The sequence below is a fragment of the Rhineura floridana genome, chromosome 16, assembly GCF_030035675.1.
Source record: "Rhineura floridana isolate rRhiFlo1 chromosome 16, rRhiFlo1.hap2, whole genome shotgun sequence".
Lineage (NCBI taxonomy): Eukaryota > Metazoa > Chordata > Lepidosauria > Squamata > Rhineuridae > Rhineura > Rhineura floridana.
In genome coordinates, this window is record NC_084495.1 from 10,732,621 (window position 1) to 10,752,859 (window position 20,239).

The 20,239-nt window shown below is 41.7% G+C and overlaps 1 protein-coding gene and 1 long non-coding RNA gene across 4 annotated transcripts in view; one reads left to right on the top strand and one right to left on the bottom strand.

Annotated features, from left to right (window-relative positions):
* The window catches only part of CAPN6 (calpain 6), a 68,582-nt gene that overhangs the window by 9,813 nt on the left and 38,530 nt on the right, over window positions 1-20,239 (top strand). For all 3 annotated transcript variants that reach the window (XM_061599114.1, XM_061599113.1, XM_061599112.1), the window contains exon 3: window positions 19,667-19,798. In XM_061599114.1, coding sequence (XP_061455098.1) covers window positions 19,667-19,798 — 132 coding nt within the window. The remainder of the gene's footprint in view (window positions 1-19,666; window positions 19,799-20,239) is intronic.
* LOC133371542 (uncharacterized) lies at window positions 863-19,769 on the bottom strand. Its single transcript, XR_009759335.1, has 3 exons — window positions 19,688-19,769; window positions 19,425-19,605; window positions 863-2,600 (listed from the first exon to the last, which is right to left on the bottom strand). It is a non-coding gene; the product is annotated as an uncharacterized LOC133371542 (long non-coding RNA).

Below are 20,239 nucleotides of genomic sequence, written 5' to 3' on the forward strand. Positions count from 1 at the left end.
TTCACTCTGATTGGTTCCAGGAAAGGATAAAGAAACATGTTCAAAGACTCTTCTCAGTGGCTAACACACAACCCTTTCATGCTGATTGTCTCATAGCATGCTGGAGATATAGGGACGCTGCTCCTAAAAAAGTAAAGGGTCTAAGCCGCCGCCCCCGAGCCCCTGGATGACTACACCCCTGATCTTTAGATAGGAGATTGTTTGAAGGATCTCTCTTGATTGCAACATCTGCATTTTGTTTAGATGTTTACTGTGTTTGGATTGTTGTTGGGTGTGGGGCTGTGTTTATATTTTCATTTAGTTTTGTTATGGCCGATGGTCTAAACAATATAATTGACTTTCTTATGCTACAGGCAACTGTTACAACATCTTGGGAATGGAATTAGGAAATAGAGATGAGCAGTGTCCCCACCCACATTTCCACTCCTTTATTTTCCACGGGTTTGCTCTGCTCTGTGTTTTATTCCTAAATGTGGGCTGAATGAGGAGACCAAGTTTGAAATGGGAGGCAGAGAGGGTCACACGGCGCAGTTGTTCCCAGCATTTTTTCCCAATGGACCACTTCAAAATTGTTGAGGCTCTTAGACCACTTAATGATTTTTCTGTCTGTTGTAGTAATTGTAATGTGCTATGCTAGATGTTGTATGGTTTTAAAATTGTATTTTTTACAGACACACCACAGACCACCTGAATAAAGATTACGGATCACTGGTGGTCCGTGGACCACAGTATGGGAACCCATGAAATAGAGAATTATTATTATTGCTATAATTTATTTATACCTCACCTTCTGGCCAAAGGCCTTCAAGGCGGCTTACAAAAAACACAAATATAAAAATACAATATAAAATACATCAATAAAATAATACAATTTACAAAATACAATTTACAAAAGTTAATTGTTCAAATTGGAGGGGGCAAAAATCCCACTAGGACATGCTCAAGCCCTTAGGCACAGTTCTTTGGATACAGGCCATAATAAATATGCCTTAATATAAATGAACAGGGTTTAAGTTTTACAGCTGAAATACAGTGTGAACGTTTTAGGCTTCTGAGGTGTGTGTTGTGCATGACTAACTATACATTAGATATTTATGTTTTTTAAAAACACTTAATTTTATTTCACAGTGCAGGATGGCATTTGAATCACAAGCATTCCAAGATAGTCCTGATTTATGCATTTTTGAGTTGCAAGCTTATCTGGGTTTGAAGCATCTTAGGGTGGAGAACTTTCAGGATGTATGCTGTTGCTTTTGAGTTTTTTTAATGAAGGAATTGCAATTCTGTTGCCTGCTGTTGGGGTTTATTTGCTTCCACTATGCTCTGCTTGTGCATTTATACATAAAATAAATATTACAGACACAAGTCTCTCCAGTGCTATCTCACTCAGAGGAAGTTAAAATCTGTAGAGTTTGCCCATATCAGCTCACTACTCAAGGAAGCCAGGAGTGCCTAACAATAAAAAAAAGTTTGAAGGAACTTGAACAGAGTACCTGTTTGTAAAATGAAGTGCAAGCCTCCATTCAGGTATTGGAGAGAGTTCAAGAATCTTATTTATCTGGATCTCAGACCAGTTTCCTTTTGAAACTTGGAAATAGTAACTAGATTTTTTTTTTTAAGCAACCTTAAAATCTGGGAGGAGTTTGACTCTGTAGTCAGGTTTTTTCAGTATAGAATCACAGAATAGTAGAGTTGGAAGGGGCCTATGAAGCCATCAAATCCAACCCCCTGCTCAATGCAGGAATCCAAATCAAAGCATTCTGGACTGATGGCTGTCCAGTATAATGGATATATAGAAAGTAGAAGGGAAGATGTGGTATGTTAAGTATGAATCAAATATTGTCACATCATTCTAGCAACTGCCTTCTGAAAATATCCTATTTAATTCTGGTATGTTCCAATCGTAAATGCCTTTCAAGTCCTGGAGAAGTGTTGGCTCTCGGTTATTGATTTGCTAAAGAGCTGTATCTCTAAAACTTCCTAACTGTCCTACCATTTTTAAAAAAACCACATTCCACCCTGGTTGGCATCCACACTGAATATCTTGTCAAATCCATTGCTGCTATATACAATACAATGTCTTTGTTCTACTCCAGAACATCCCCCATACCAGACAAACATAGGAAGCTGTCTTATACTGAAGCAGATCATTGGTCCATCTGACACAGTATTGTCAACACTGATACCAGGGATTGAACCTGGGACCTTCTGCATGCAAGGCAAATGCTCTGTCACTGAGCTGCCGTCTCTTCAGAGATAATCATGTACAGTATCCAACTCTCAAACACCATCACTAAAATAAATGGTTATCAATTGCTGTTAGGTACGTACTTAGTAGTATGTAGGTTTATTCACGTCAAGTGTTACATTTCTATAAAAGACTGTAAAAGACATCTGAGTGTGGCACTTAAACATGGAAGAAGCTATACTGTCCTTGTCTGCCATGGCCTTACAAGCTTTTTTCCTTGTCGTCCATCACCACCATTGATTCTTTGCTCTGTGTCGCTGCTTTCCTGGAACAGATCGAGTCAGCTGCTGTTAACATAGGGATAGGGTGTTTCTAGACAGGAAGGCGTTAAACGCATCCCCAGCTGTAGTGGCTAAAAAAGAAAAGAAAAACCTGGAAGTTGGCTTATCTTCCAGAGATGCACATGGCATACAAAGGCAAGATGTGTTGCTGTGGCAACTGCATCTCCAATGGTAGCAGCTTTCTGTAGTGAAGTCAAATTGCCTACACACACACGTACACATACTGAACAAAGTAACCACAACCCCCACCCCCCAAAAATCCCTTAGTGGTCTCAAAAAGAATATGTGCAAATATTACAAAGATTCCCAAATTATGTGCCACAAAAAAAGCATCCAGCTGTGGGAAATAAATAAATAAAAATGGGTTGTAGTCACAGCTACGTTTTACTCAGCGTATACCCACTGAACTTAATAGATATGACTAACTAAGGCACATCAACTTCAATAGTTGAGTAGAACTGAGCTGAACACAACCCACAATAACGAAAGCAAGAATGGAGAATCTTCAACCCTCTCTACCTGGCCCTCAGAATTCTCCGTGGGCCACCCTCCCTCTCACTGCTCCGGTTTCACATCCGAGTGCTTTTGCCTGGCTCAAGGCATTTTTTCAGAAATAGATGCCTGCAGGGGTGTAGCTGTCCAGGGTTGCGGGGGAGGTCGTAGACCCGTTACTTTTAGGGGAGCAGGATCCCAGCCAGGTCCCGATGCATAAGCCAATCAACATGAAAGAGGCTAGTAAATGCATTTGCAAGGCTGTATTCCCTCCGTTTGTTGCTATTTTAGTTTGAACCACTTTCGCCTCAATCCAAATATCAGGGCTTGTACATGGTAGAGAGACTTCTACGTGCAAGTCATCTGGATGAAAAAGAAAAGGACAACCAGTAACAATTCCTTAAAAAAATGTCCTGGCCAGGCTGGAAAGTGTCCTTGATCATGCTTCTTGCCTGTCTGGAAGGTGGGATGTATGATTGTATGTAGAGCAGCGTCCTTTCGGGAAAAACAAAAGAATGAGTTGCTGGTAGTCATATCTTGATAAAAGTGCCGTGGGTGCCAGCACAAAATGGCTGCTATGGCAGCAAATGTTTTTTAAAAAGGTGCCAGTGCTCCGTACCAGAGTTCTGTCCCCAAAAAAGCCTTGATGTAGAATGCGTGTACTGTGCAAATGTAAAGTGCACATTTGTTGCCCTGCCTACCTTTTGCCTCTGGCCCCACCCAGTGCCGGCATGTGGTCCGCAGAAGGTTATCCAGATGGAAATGTGACCCTCAGGGTGAAGAAGGTTCCCCACCTCTGAATTTAAGGCTCCCACAAAGCCAAGGTTGAATTACACTTCCTTCTATTCAACCTCCGCTGTGGTCAGCTAATCCTGTTGCATCTCTGCCTCAGGTATGATTGAAATGTACAATGGAATTAGAGACCTTCACTGTGCCAATAGCAGAGACTGATAATGCCTGGGCCCTGAGTCCCGGCCTTAAGCTTACACTGAAAATCACCGCCCCGCCCCTCAGGTGGAGAATTTTGAGCCTGATATGCCTGAGCTGGACCTTCAGAGTCTGCAGCCCTTTAGCCTGATGCCACTGGGAGTCCAGTGTCCTCCACTCCAAGGGCCTTGCGCTCTACAGAGCCTGCTCTCCAATTCAGGCAACACACACAGAGAGAGCGAGAGATCATGCAGAGGGTCCAAAGTGCTTTACGGCTTTGCATTTTTCAACAAGGGGGCAGAGCTTTAGATAGGGAGTCACTGCAGAGAAGAGACATCTGCCCCCTTGGCTCTGCCTGAGGTCCCGAAAGACCTGCCCACTCTTGATTTCTGGAACCCTGCTCCCAACTGAGCCCAGCTTGTCTCTTCCCTGTTGAACTTCTCCTTCTGCCACACAGTGCTTCAACTAGTAATGGTGGAGAAATTCAGTTTGGTTATATTAAAGGCGGACCTACCTAATTAGCAGTGTCCAAAACACTAAGAAGCAAAACACAGCCATCCTTCAACATTTGCAATTCTCCAGCCAAGTAATATGTACAAAAATGCATATGCTGGGGCAAAGTGTCCATAAAAGGCATATATTAGTGAAAATAACATTTAAATTGATTATTTTAGGCGAAATTGCATTGCAAAAATGGGCATGCTAGGCAAAATTGCATACAAACGTGTCTATTTGGAGAAATTTGCACTAAAATGCTGATGAATTTTCATGAGGACTTTAAAACAAAAGCAAACTGATGTGGAATTGTAGACAACTGAAGTTAAGAGTGGGAAAATGAGAAACTGAGGGAAACCAGAATTGATAGATTCATCCATGCTTATGCCAAACCTACATCAACACAACTTATCTATGAGCTCCACCTTGTCAGTGACAAGCAATTTTGTTGGCATACAATTTTTCCTGGAAATCTAGTTTGAGCAATAATCCATCTCCTTGCCAATTCTGGATGGTGCCAATGTATCTCCCTGGCACGTCTTTCCTGCATTTCCTGAATACATCTTTCCTGGATTAGAGGTATGGACAATCCTACCCAATTGGGAATGACACAACAGACAAGCTGACATCACAATATAATTCAGCCGATCAAATTTGGCTGTGTTATGATGTCACTGAGGCAATTGGGTGATTATCCCACCCCGATGTATGTCATCTGGAGGAAAGGTGGGGTGCAAATATATACATAAATAAATGGTGCTAGAAAGATTTGCAAAAATGAAATAAATGATTATAAAAAGACTTGCAAAAACAATGGAGTTTTGCTTTGCTTTTTTGAAGGTATGTTGAAAAATGCAGAGAATGGAAAAACATTTTGCTCTGGCAAAAGAATCTGTGGAAAACTTTGAAATAATTTTTGTCTGGTTCTGCTGTAGATGGATATTACAATACACTGCCAGTTAACAGTGGAACTCCCTGATGTAGGAAGCTAGATTGCCTCCCTCTTGGCTGGTATTCTGCCACCATTTCTCTTTCTTTCTTTCTTTCTTTCTTTCTTTCTTTCTTTCTTTCTTTCTTTCTTTCTTTCTTTCTTTCTTTCTTTGTGAGCCTTTGTACACCACCTTGAGCTTCTTAGAGGAAAGGCAGGATATAAATGTGAGAAATAGATAAATAAATATTTTTGCTGCTTAGTATTACTAGATGAAGTAAACTGTTTATCAAAAAGAAAATAATTATGCACAATTTTGTACAATATGGCAGCCAGTAATTATGTCTGTCAATATTTGGCTAATATAGACTATTCTATATGCTAAGCCATTATGACCAAGAAGGAATACTAACAAAGGTATGATTTAAAGAAGTAAGGAAATGTAACTGGTAAAAATGGTAAAGAATCAAATATTGGGAATTTTTAATCTTTGATTCACCTCAGTGAACCAGAGTTTGGAAAACCTGCAACAGCAAAGATCCCTGGGAAACAGCCCCTCTGTGACCCCTGAGAACATATCGTGAAAGCCTGAGGGTATACACTTCCTGACTCCTGTGGAAATTTGGGGAATGTTGCCCAGGAAGAATCAGGCGCTCCTTTCAAACAAAGAAACGGTTTTACATAAGGATTAGGATAATTCGTAACCTTTAGGAATCATCAGGAATCTACAGCAGGGAGATCACACCTATTATCTGGGAATTTATCAGGAAATGGGTTGGTTCACATCTTCCTAGTTACATTTACATTGGAGTCAGTTTAGTGGGAAAAAGGTAAAAAACATGAGGGGTTGGGAGGGGTCAGGAGTTCCTCCCTCTGGAGGGCTCAACAGCTGCCTTTCTTACCAACGCATGCTAGTACCTTTGGGACAATTTCAGAGCTAAGGATTTGAGTGAGATTTAAAATCCAGCACTGGTTACACAAGGGCTGAGCTTTGGCTCATTGGGCCAGATACGAGAGTCTCTCTCAAGCCTTAGTCTTGCAGCAACTCTCCAGGAAAGGTATATGCAACTGCTGGGCCTTTTCTTTCCTTTTTCTTCCTGTGTGGGTGACCTTAATGTGAAAGTGTTCATAGGGTTAGTCTCTTTGCTTTAGTCTATCCAGTGTTGCTGAATGAATGAATAATAGTTAGAAAGCTGCTCATTGTTAAAATTGTAATTGTACACAGCAATATTTTTCCTTGTTTCTTCTCCTAATATAACCACTCTTTATTTTACTTTCAGAGTGTGTGTCATTGGGTCAAGGGTAAATTTATACATGCTCTGGGGGTGACGTGCGGGTAACTCCAGCCAAAGATCCTGCTGCTCTCTTAATAGGGGAACTTGCATTTCTAGTGAGTTCTGCTCATGAGGAGTTCAAGGTCCGTTCGTAACAAAATGGATTTGGAATGGCACTTCAGACAGGTTTTCATAGTTATATTAAGAGGGTTTTTTTTGTATTTTTCCCTATGTACTTATATATATTGATATTGTAGATCAGTTTTTGTGACAAACATAACAGATTTATTAAATTTTTAATTTAGTCTGACTCTCTGTTGGTTATTAATTTTTCTTTGACATTTTGTTGCTGCTGCTGATTCTTTTTTATGTTTTACTTCTGAGCTGTTTTTACATTTTCCTGTGCATGTTAAACAGTTTTAGACTGCTCTAATGTGGAGGGGAACACACATTATAAATTGTAATATAAATACTAATTATCTAAGAAGCACCGAGACACGAGCCATATTTTGCATGTGGGATAGGAAACCTGGCAAGCAATAAAGAGGAAATACGGATTTGCAAAGGAGGAATGTAAAGGATGCTAAAAATGCACCATGGTGGCCTAACTTTAGTCTCCCTTCCCACTTGATTAAACATTAACTGATTAAACACTGCAGCTCTAATTATGGAACTACTCCAGATGTCAGCCTGACTGCAAGACAGTGAAAACATCGCTGAGCTAGATAGATTACTGGCTTCCTAAATGCCCACTCAGACTGGAAACTCACAGGGCCTGGTCATGAACTCTCATCTTAATCCACCACAAAGGGTTATTGTGGGGTTAAAATGTGGGGGTGGCATGGTGGACTCCCCAGTTGGATATCTATCTGGGCCCTGAAGCCAAAAATATTCCCCACCCTGATGTCTGACATCTGGAGCTACCTGGAGGAAAGGTGAGGTGCAAATATATACATAAATAAATTATGCTAGGGGAAAAATGAGCAGAAGAGTATTATTTGAGGTGTATACACCGTAGCAAAGTTACCAGCACCCCAACCTCCACCATCCCAAGGATCTTGTACTAGGCCATTATTAAATATTTCCAGGGTTGGAAGATATAATATGAAAAGATCCGTTTCAGGCTGCTGTTGCTCCTCTAAAGAGTATACTTGCTTTGCTTCGTCTTGGACTGTGTTCTTTGTCTGAGTCTGTTCCGCTTGGACCAAATCCAGTGGCTAGACAGGGTGTTCCATGGAAGGGTCCCCCACCCAAATGGCCAGACAAACACACACATCTTTTGCTCAGTTAATATTTTCTGGCAGCTTACTTCATTCTGGCTGCGAGCCTTCAAGATTTGAGTCTCTGGGGGACGCTTTCAGCTCAACAGCCCTTATCTCTGATAGAGAATAATTGCTATTTATTTTTAAATTAGGCCACCATCGGTGTTAAAACATTGAGCAATACATTTTCCTTCTAGCAATAGGCAAAATCTGACCATCTTGATTTGAATGAGTTTCATGGAGAAGTCTCACAAAAAAAGCCAACGCCTTTCTCAAGAGTTTCATTCCTCAGAAAGACTTGATCCCTATCAAAGTACTTGTTTGTAGTCAACTAAGTCCTACTCAAACCAGACCCACTGAAACTATGCACCTAAGTTAGTCTATTCTGAATGGGACTGTTAAGAGATCCCCTGTTCTCCCTCACAGATCTACACTTCCAGAGATGTTTAATAGTCAGTCCCTCTTCCCAGAAAACTCTGAGAATTGTAATTCTGTGAGGGGGTCTCCTAAGGACTCTCAGCATCCTTCACAAACTACACTTCCCAGGATTCTTTGGGGAAGTCCATGACTGTTTAAAGTGGAATAATCATGGAATAAATGTGAGTGTGGCTGTAGAGTCAAAGCCCTCTTGACTCCCAGTTTGTCTTCTGAAAGATTAGGACAAATTCATAGAGGATGTCTATCAATGGTTACCAGTCAGGATGGCTGTAGGCTACCTTCAGGATCAGAGGCAGCATGGTGACTGAATACCAACTTATGGGGAACAACAGTGGGAAATGAGAGCCCGTATAGTGTAGTGGTACAGCATCAGACTGGAATCTAGGAGACCAGGGTTCAAATTCCCATTCAGCCATGAAGCTCACTGGGTGATCTTAGGCCAGTCACAGTCTCTCAGCCTAAGCTACCACACAGGGTTCTTGTGAGGATAAAATTGGGAGGGAGAGAACCATGTTTGTACGCCAGCTTGCTTTCCTTGGTGGGAGATAAATGGAATAAATAATATAAATAATATAATGCTTCTGAGTTCATGACCTGCCTTGTGGGCTTCCAATTTGTATCTGGCTCACTAATGTGAGAAACATAATGTAGTTGCAAACTGGAAGGGAGGAGACTAGGAAACAGGGAAGGAGGAGGAATTTGATTCAGTTCACATTTGAAGGCAAACTTACCTAATTTGTACTTTCTGAAACAATATGTGAACCAAAACACAGACATCCTTCAAAATTTGCCTTTTTTTCTGAATTGTGCAGTGCAGTTCTCCAGAGCCAAGTAATATGAATATACTAGGGTGAAATGTCCATGAAAATACATATATTAGTGAAAATAACATACAGGAATGCATTATGTTAAGAGAAATGGCTTTTCAAACGTGTGTTAGGTAAAATTGCATACAAAAATGTGTATATTAGATGAAGTTTGCAATATAATGCTGATGCATTTTTGTGAGGATTTTTTTTAAAAAAAATCACAAACTGATGTGGAAATGTGGAGAACTGAACTTAAAAATGGAAAAATGAGAAATGGAAATTGACCAATTGACACATCCCTACTAGCAAATAAGAGTGGTGGTGCCAATCCATTGCAGACTGAGCTGAAATTTGGAGGTTGTTGAGCTAGATCCGTAATGGCTAGTGAAATTTCTGAATTGGCCAGAATTCTGGGGATGCACATTGATCCCTGTTCCCTGGATTGTAAAACTCCTCCAGGCCTCTCGCAGGTTCACTGTGAACTTCTGCAGTGGGGAAACTCATGTATCTGTGGAAACCCCCTCTTCTCTGAAGTTCAGGTTGGGGTTTTTTTTAGCAGACAAGGAAAAAGGAATGGGGAGAGAGGAGGGGAAAGCAAGTACAAATTCTGAAAGTGTCAGTTCTTAAAGTTACAGCCAATGTCAGTGGTGGTTCTGGTTGCCTTGCCCTTAATCGAGAGCAGACCCTCCCCTGGGACAATCTCCACCCACACAGATCAGATTCACGATATTTGGTAGAATGTCCACGTAGAACATTCATGTCAGCAGTAGAGTATCCTGAGAGATTGAAATATATTCCACTGGTTTCTGAATACTGCCATTTCTGATGTCAGATTTGCCTCTATTTATTCTTTTTCATAGAGTCTGGCCTGTTTGTCCCAGGTAGAAAGCAGCAGGGGATTGCTGGCAGTGATGTAGTGCCTCCTCTGGAGTCCAGGCCATGATAGCATGCAGCTTGATTGCTGGGGTCAAGAGGCACCAACTCACATCTGGTCTGCTCCAAGTAGGGAAGGGTAAATCTGTCCAATTCAGTTTCTCTGTTTTTTTTCAAATCTTAACTTCAGTTGTCCAGATCTCAACATCGCTTTGCAATTTGCAATTTGTTTATTTATGTATTTTGTTAAAAATTCCTCATGAAAATTCATTAGCATTCCAGTGCAGGTTTCTCCTCATATAGACACTTCTGATTCCATTCACGTTCAAAGGCAAACTTACCAAATTCACCCTTTCCAAAACACTATGCAAACTGAAACACAGCCGTCTTCTGAAATTCACACTTCTCCAAATTTTGCCAGGCCGTTCTCCAGCCAAGTACAAAAATGCATATGTTAGGATAAAATGTGCATTAAAATGCATAAGTTATTGAAAATTGCACACACACAAAAGCATTATGTTAGGGGAAATTGCTTTGCAAAAATGTGTATGTTAGGAGAAATTTGCACCAAAATCTTAAAAGATTTTCATGAGGATTTTTAAACAAAAATGCAAATTGCTACAGAAACACAGAGAACTAAATTTAAGATTGGAAGAATGAGAACCAAAATTGACAGCTCGCTCCTAGCTAGCCCAACCTGTTCCCTGCATCTCCATAGACCTCTTTGCCCTCTGCTAGGCCTTGTAGCTTTATACGTCCTCCATGACTCTGTGCCCTCCATTTTGCCTGAGGCATGGCAGCTGGGCTCCTTCCCTCCCATCCAGCCAGTGACTGAGAGTTCCCTGGGAGGAGGGATTGTTCGTCAAACCACTCTGATACTTGTAGCTCTCTGAGGAGAATAGGACCCTCCCAGCAACTCTCAGCACCATTCACTAACTACATTTCCCAGGATTCTTTGGGGGAAGCCATGACTGTTTAAAGTGGAATAAAACTGGAATAAATGTCTGGTGTGAATATGGCCTATGATTTCTGACAATTAAACGTTCATTGCCAAGATACAGGTTATGGATGTACTGTATGGAAGTCTCTCCTGACCTCTTGCAGGGCAGAAGATTGTCCAGGTTCCAGGCTTTTCCCTCCACACAGATGGGAAAAAGGAAATGCATATGGACATAGCGGCTAGCTGACCAAACCACAGAAAGAAAAGGACCATAACTCAACGACAGAGTGCATGCTTTCCAAGTAGATGGCCTGGGGTTCAATCCTAAGTATCTCCAAATAGGGATGTGAAATATCTCTGTTTAAAGTCCTGAAGACCCACTGCCAATCAGTATCAACAATACTGGGCTAAATGGACCAGTGACCTGACATGGTATAAGGTAGCTACCTCAGCTTGTAGAATCATCTCTGGCCATTGGCCATGCTTGCTGGGGCTGATGGGAGTTGTAGTTCAGCAACATGTGGAGGGCCAAAGGTTCCCCACGCCTGCCGTAGCCAGAACATTCACCAATTTCTGAGGGCAAGAAGGGTCTGTGTAACTACAGACGGGCTCTTTAACCAACAAAGGAAGCTATGGTATTTTATCTGTGATTGTTTTTTCGTATCTTCAAATTACCCTTCTATATGAGTCAGTCAGCGTTACAACCAATGACTCTGGGATCTTGCAATGCACAGTGGAGGACTCTGATGAGGGTGAAGTTCAGGATGGTTCTTCTGAAGGAGAACCACCAGTATCTTATTTGGAGTGTCTCCCAGCTATGGATGGGTGAGAAATTCAATTTGGTTCACATTTAAAGCTGAATTGATCAAATTTGCACTTTCCGAAACAATATTGAGAACCAATCCACAGCCATCCTTTGAAATTTGCACATATCTGAATTTTGTGATGCAGTTCCCCAACCAAGCAATGGTTACACAAATGCATATATTAGGGGAAAGTGTGCACACACAAAAATATATGGGTGAAAATAACATACAAAATGCATTATATTAGGTTAAATTGCTTGCAAAATTGTGTACGTTAGTCAAAACTGCATACAAAAAAAATTATTTATTAGGAGAAATTCATACTAAAATGCTGAAGAATTCCATGAATTTTTTTTTAAAAAATCACAATTTGCTGCAGAGGTGTGGAGAACTGAACTTAAGACAAGAAAAAACAAGAAACAGAGAACCCAAACTGACAGATTGTTCCATCCATATTCCCAGCTGGAAGAGGCATCCCTGCCACCATCCTCTGACTTGGAGGATGAGTTCCCTGGGGTACCTCTATCTCCCCAGCCTCGCAGAAGTCAAACACAATAAATCATGGAGAGGCCTCTTTAACCAGCCAGCCAGCTGCAACAGGGAGGGGAACCTACCACACGCCACTTATCATCAACCTAAATAAGGCTTCAGTAGGCATTCACTCCCTGCTGAAACAACATCTTTCTCTCCTGTGAGAGGAATACTTCAGCTAGTAGGAAACCCTTGGAGCTGTTCTCTTCCTTGTTCTCTGTTTGGACTTCTTTGGATTGGACATTGCCTGCCTGCCTGCCTCTGAGAGCCTCCACTCTGTAACTGGACAGTTGCTAAGTAATGAGTACATGATGAACCCCCACCTTTGTGACTTTCAATTGCACACAGAACAATGCTAATGTCATTTATGCCATCCTTTCAAGGTTTTGGAATTTCCGACTGCAGAATTGGTAGATGCAACATGAACTCAAAGATCCTGAGAGCTCAGTGTGGGTGTAGTCAGCCTTCCGTGTGGCTGCAGTTAGGACTTGGTTACCAGAAAGGTCCAAACCAAAAGAACTTGTGATGATATCTTTTTTCCCCCTCTGTTACTGCTGTATAAGTTGTTTTTTGTGCATCTAATAAACTGAGGCTCAATCCAGACAACACTGAGATGCTGCTAGTGGGTGGTTCTTCTGACCAGATGGTGGATGTCCAACCTGTTCTGGATGGGGTTGCACTCCCCCTGAAGGAGCAGGTTTGTAGCTTGGGGGTTCTCCTAGAACCATCTCTGTCACTTGAGGCTCAGGTAGCCCTGGTGGCACAGAGTGCCTTCTACCAACTTCGGCTGGTGGCCCAACTACGTCCCTATCTGGACAGGGATAACCTGGCTTCAGTTGTCCATGCTCTGGTAACCTCCAAATTAGATTACTGCAATGCACTCTACGTGGGGCCGCCTTTGAAGACTGTTCGGAAACTGCAGCTCGTGCAAAATGCAGCGGCCAGATTGGTAACAGGGACCAGACGGTCCGAACATATAAAACTGTTTCTGGCCCACTTGCATTGGCTGCCTGTATGTTTCCGAGCTCAATTCAAGGTGCTGGTTTTGACCTATAAAGCCTTACACGGCTTGGGAACACAATACCTGATGGAACACCTCTCCTGATACAAACTCACCCATACACTACGTTCAAGATCAAAGGCCCTCCTCTGGGTGCCTACTCCAAAGGAAGCTCGGAGGGTGGCAACAAGGGAGAGGGCCTTCTCAGTGGTGGCCCCCAAATTATGGAATGATCTCCCTGACGAGGTCTGCCTGGCGCCAACACTGTTATCTTTTCTGCACCAGGTCAAGACTTTCCTCTTCTCCCAGGCATTTTAGCATGTGTTTTAAATTGTTTTTATATTGTTTTAAATTTTAAAATTGTTTTAAATTGTTTTTAAAATATGTGTTTTAAATTGTATATTTGTTTTAATGTTTTTGATTGCTGTAAACCACCCAGAGAGCTTTGGCTATGGGGCGGTATACAAGTGCAATAAATAAATAAATAAATAAAATAAAAAGAGCAGGTTTAAAAGCATTGCAATTCAAGAACATATCTGGCATTCAAATTATTTACAAGCTAATGTTCCCAGAGATCACAAGGAGAGTCTTGTTGCAGTCATGTTCTGCTTGAGGGCTTGCCATAAGTCTCTGTCTGGCCACTGTGTTACAGGATGTTGGACTAGATGGGCCTTTAGTCTCATCCAGCAGGGCTCTTCATATGTTCATAGAAAACAAAATGCTCATGATACATTGTCTTGCCACTGAACATTTGAAGGGCAAACTGTACCATCCTAGATCTTGACTGGAGTTGTTGTTCATTGCATTTGCAACATGGAAAAAAAACCACCAATCTCAAAACTTTTCCATAAAATATTTGGCACCCAGCCACTGACATTCTGTAGCAAATAATAGTGACTGCTGTTGTCTTGACAAACAGCCCTGATGAAGAATGAGTTGTAAATATGCCAGGACAGCTGGAAGGTTGCTGTCATGTTCTGTGGTCATTAATATCTTTTGGGCTACTCAGCTGCCCTTTAAAAAAAATAAAGGGTCTGTAGACTCCTTTACCACATGTCTCACAGATTTGGGGGAAATCACCATCCATTCAGAGGAACTGGAGCCACCAACCCTTGCACCCAGGCTAGTCAATCCAACCTAACAACTGTTGCTTTCTGCCTCCTCTGCTTGGAAAAGCAGTTGATTTTTGTCCAAAAACTCACAATGTCAAAAGCCATGTTATTCCTCCCAAGGTTAGGCTGGTCAGTGTTGAAATCACAAATTCATCTGTCTCGCAGCCCTAGTCGCAGACAATAACACAGAGAGAATCCAGCTGTCTTATTTAAAGGTTCTAATAAATCTCTTATTTAAATGCAGCATCAGTGTGCGTATGCTTTTGTGCTCGCTCGCTCTCGCTCTCATGTTCCTTCGGTCTCGTTCCAGACGCTATAAAATGATCAGATTTATTTCCACAGATGGTGCTAACTTTTATAGGCCCATTTGCGGGGGAAGAGGTGGTAGCATCCCTTAAAGTTCTATAGAAGGTTCCTTTCTCGTCAAGCAAATGAAGGAATGCTTTGCTTTTTACAAGACCCATTGTGGGTGATAAAAGTTTTGCTGAATTGTTCATAAATACTTGGGGGGGGAGGGAGGAAGTAGCATTATTTATTACTTCTGAAAGTATGCATATCTTTCCCTTTTAATGAGCATCAGCAAAGTGGATTACAGTCTGATTTAGGGGAGAGTTATGACCGTGCAGAAAGACCATTTGAGGATTCATTATAACCCAAAGAGAATGATTCCGTTAGTTTATACCAAGGGAAGTTGCACATCTCACATCTCTATTACTCAGGCAGGGCAATTCTATGCCTTACTTGGGCTCATTCTCAAGTAAGTCTGTTTAAGATTGCAGTTGCAAACTGTATGCCACAATGAAGTCTACAATGGCCAAGTCCTCCAAGAATCAGACACTTGGGGTGGAGCCTGGGATCTGAAGGGCGGAGCCTGTGAGTCACAGGGGGTAGAACCTGAGTTTGCTTGGGGGCTCAGGGTATGGCCTGACCAGCGTGGGAAAGACAGCTGTTCTTGAATAAAGCAGAAAATAGTTTGTTCCCTTAGTTCTCTATCCCCTTGTCCTGCAAGTTTAATCCTTTAAGAAAATGGCTGGAACTTCAGGCCAAAGTCTTTGACACCCAGCAACCTGAATAAATAAACAACCCTGAATTCTCTCCCCAGCCCTATGGGAGAGTCTTCTCTGTAAATGTCCAATAGCAAGAAATCACATTATTTTCACTGTGTTAATCAGGACTATTATTTGTTTAATATTAAAAAAAAATCCTTGTTCTCTGAAGGGACTCAAGGAAAATAACAGTAATAAAAACAGAATAAAACCATTACAACCCCCTCCAAACCACCGCTGTATACCCTGTACCAATTTGGTATTTCCAGCCAGCAAGTAGAGGTCTAAAGCAAGCTGTTATAGCCTTAAGTTAATCAATATATATTCAATATGTATTTGTTAGCAAAGCCTGGAGGCTTGTATTCCCCTTTCAGGCCCCAGCATCTTTGGGTATGTCAGATCACCTCATAGCCACCTGCAGTCTAATCTAGGTGTTTTAATGAGAATATGAAGGCTTGCCCAGTATGATGCTGGGAATGTATCTTGTTAAGTGTAAAGGCATCAAAGGAGCCCAATTAGGCATAGGTTCAAGTATATGTTTATTAGTAGGCAGTTTATAGTTGGCTTGCCTAGTATGGTGTTGGAAAGCACCTTGTTAGACTTCAGAGAGTCCTGATAGGCATAGATTCAATGGATGGGTCGAAGGACGGTCAATGACACGAGTCAAGTAACGGTCAAAGAGAACTTTGCTTGTTAGTAAAGATGAAGATAAAGATGGTAGCCATATAGTTTGCCAAAAGAAGATGTCAAGGTGCTCCAAGAAAGATATTATAGTTTTTAGCAATTAGTCTGCTTTGAAGGTGTTCTGTGAAAAGGTCAGAACTGCCAATTATATGCAACATATGTTACTTCAAAGTGTATAATCTCATTAATCATGTATGTAACTCCATGTGTATGCCAATGATATGTGCCAAGATTTATACTATATAAGCATGATCTGTGCCCAGCATGAGTGTTCAGTCTCTGACGTCCGCTACTGCAGAGCGGTGGGACTGATCCACTTTTATTGGGAATACTTGGCTGAATGCTGTAAGTTACTCAATAAATTTTAACTCTTTGTAAGCAAACCTCTTGTCTGCATTTCATCTCTGGTAATCCAAAACAACCCTGAAGGTATACAACCGCATACACTCAAATCAATGAGTTGACAATATCCAGCCCATTTAACAAATTCCAGCAGTGCGACACTAGGCATAGACAGGAGTGCAGCCATCCAGAATCACAGGAGGTTGTAGACCTGGTCCTTTTTTGGGAGCAGGATCCCAGCCAGGTCCCTTATGGATGAGCCACTCAGCATGAAAAGGGAGCATGTTAGCCACTGAGAAGAGTCTTAGCCACTGAGAAGAGACTTTGTCCTTTTGATTGGAGCCAACTGGAGTGAAAGAAGGTGAGTCAGCCAGTGAGAAAACTCTTTGAAGTAGCTAATACCTTTCATAGTGATAGGCTCCTAGGGACATCTGTTGTAGTAGAGTGTGGACTTGAGAGACAACAGGGAGAGCAAGGAAGATGAGGGAAAGGGGGAGTGGCTGTGAGGGTGTATGGCCTGACTATCAGGAAGGGATCCTGGACTTCTGAGTTAGCCACTACACTACTGGCATAGAACTAAGCTAAAGTTATCTAGTTAACTGATAACTTTTCTAAAGAGCCAGGTCTTCACCGGAGGTCTTCACCAGCCACTTGAAGCAATGTAATGATGGGGTCTGGGGGATCTGGCTTGGCATAGCATTCCATAGGGTAGGTACCACAACAGAAAAGGCCTTGCCCTTGTTTGACACAGGAACTACCTCCCAGAATCAAAGGATTTGGAGAAGGGCCCTAAGCCATTAAAGGCTTTAAAACCTACGCTGCGTAGGGAACATACATTTAAAGCACATGACTTCCCTCAAATAATGCTGGGAACTGTGGTTTATTCCTAACCCAGCTACAATTCCTAGCACCCTTTACACACTCTAGTTCCCAGGATCCTTTGGGGGAAGCCATGTGCTTTAACAGTATGGTGTGCATGCAGCAAAAGGCCAGTGCCTTGAATTAAGTCCAGAAACTAATTGTGAGCCAGTGCAAATCACACAGAATCAATGTGATGGAAACAAATCACCTAGCTTCCATCAGCATCGATAACATAAGCTTGCAATTATATTGAGCAACTGTCATATCCTTGGACTGCAATGCTTCTAATTTGTTGTACGTTTACAAAAACTTATGCAACTGTAATGGAGGGGAGGAAACAGCGAAAGAAGTTCTTTTTTCGTTACATCTTCCTTGTGTTTGTTTTGGGCCTTTCTGATCAGTGAGTGTTAACCACATCCACAGGGCAGGCTGTCTGCCATTGCTGACCTCTGGGACTCTCTGGCTCAAAACGTTGAGAGAATGCAGACAAGCATTCCAGTTTACATGATGGCTCAGAATTGTACGATGCACAGTCTCTTTTCGGAATGGTCAAATGGGAGCATGCTTGATGTATTACTGTTTGGGTTTCCAAAATCAACATCCAAAAAACCCTAACAAACCCCACAATAGCCCTGGAATGAGCCATGCCTTCAGCATCTAAAGTTATACAACATTTCAAAAGAAAAGGAAGTTGGAAAACAGCAAGAGATCTAGACATAAGGATAGTCAGAATTCTGTACTGTTTCCATTGGAGATGTTTTCTCCTACATGCTGATGAAAAGTATGTAGATGATTTGGTGTCTAAACTCTGATCCTAAATATCTTTACCCCAATCCAAGTATCCATGCACTCTCCAGAGTACACAGTTTCTGCACAAGTGACTAATGTTCCCTTCAATGAAGGGGGACATTTAATCTGTATGTTGCACACCAAGAACTTTCCCCTCCACTGAAGTGAATCTGCACATGAGATCCATGAATCTGTTACCTGTAACAATGATTTGTTTATTATTTATCCAAGGAGCTCAAGGTGGTGCACAAATATGATTCTCCCCCTCCCAATTTTATCCACACAACAGCCCTATGAGGTAGGTTAGGCTGAGGGACAGTGACTAACCAAGGTCATCCAGTGAGCTTCATAGCTGAGCAGGGATTTCAACCCTGGACTCCCAGGTCCCAGTCTGATACTGTAACCACCACAATGGCTGTCACTGGCTAAATTTTCAAGTGCCACCAAGAGGCTTCCTATCTCTTGTGGCTCTTATTTAGTACTATTGGAGGAGAGCAAAAATGGACCACTTAATTTGTTTCCTGATTTTGAGCCAACTTTTGGCAAGAGTTTTTTTTCCTTCTTAAGCAAAATTCCACAGAATTTCCAGCAAGGTTTCAGTTCTTTGTAACCTGGGAGTGATTTAGCAGATCTGTAAAACTGTGATATTCATTTATTATCATCATTAGCATCATCATGATTAGGGAAAAGTGGGGGATTCATTTCAGTTTGCATGTGAAGCCAAATCTATTAAATCCACACTTTCTGAAACAATATGGGAACCAAAGCACAGCCATCTTTCAAAATTTGCACTTGTTAGAATTTTGCAATGCAGTTTGCCAATCAACCCACGTTTATAAAAATGCATATGTTAGAGGGAAAGTGGGAATAAAAATGAATATATGGGTGAAAACAACATACAAAAATACATTCTATGACAAAAAATGCTTGCAAAAATATGTATCTTAGTCAAAACTGCCTACAAAAATGTGTTGATAAGGAGAAATTCACTCAAAAATGCTGGAGAATTTTCATGAGGATTTTTTTAAAAAAAACAAACACAAATTCCTGCAGAAATGTGGAGAACTGAATTTAAGATTGGAAAAATGAGAAACTAAGAGAACTGAAATTGGCAGGTCTTTCTATCCCTAAATGATTCATGTTCTGTAATGGTCTCAAGGCTATATACAATTAAAAACAACTTAAAAGAAAGTTAAAAACATAGAAAACAACAGCAGATAAATTTAAAAACAATACAATGTAGACACCCATTCATCCAGCTGAAAAAGCCCGTGTCACAACAATACCTTCAGTCGTTTCCAGAAACTGCAGATAGTGGATGCCTGTCGTATCTCAACAGGTATACTGTTCCACAGAACAGGGGCAGCCATACTGAAAGCCCTGGTCTGAGTTACCGTGGAGTGGGCTTCTGAGCTCTTTGTAACTTGCAGAAGAAGCTGTCTTGCAGACTGCGGTGACCTGCTGGGTCTGTAAGAGAGAAGCCAAGAATCTCTCGAGTAATTGGCATGTGTGTGTTTTGTTCTTAAAGGAACTCTGTGAAGATCCTCACTTGTTTGTCAATGGAATCAGCTCCCATGACTTGCTTCAAGGGAAGTTGGGGAACTGCTGGTTTGTGGCTGCCTGCTCTTGCCTGGCTCTTCGAGAGAATCTCTGGCAAAAGGTACGGTGCTACTGAGCAACAGAGAGCATTCCCACTGCTTCAGATTGATGGCGTCATGGACACTACAGCAGAGTGCCCTGAAAACACTTCTGCTTTTAGGCGGTAATGAAGTTGAATCGCGTGCATTCTTGCGGGTTTGTCTGCTGCAGAAGGTTGACCCATTTATTATTTTAGAATGGATCCCTTTTGAATGTGCAAAAATCCAGTTTCAAAAATTAGGAAGTGTGGGGGAGTGGAGGAGGCAAGGGCATATAAAGGGGTCAGTAGGATAGTAGCAAATTCAGAAGTGCAGGGTCCCGTCATGATAGTCATGCTACACCCCTTCACAGCCACACCCCTCATTCACTTGCTTGCTCTCTGTCGTCATCTCCACACTCCTCAGTCTTTCCCATGAGTGTCTTCTCCTACAACAATAGGCATTCCTAGGAGCCAATCAGCGTG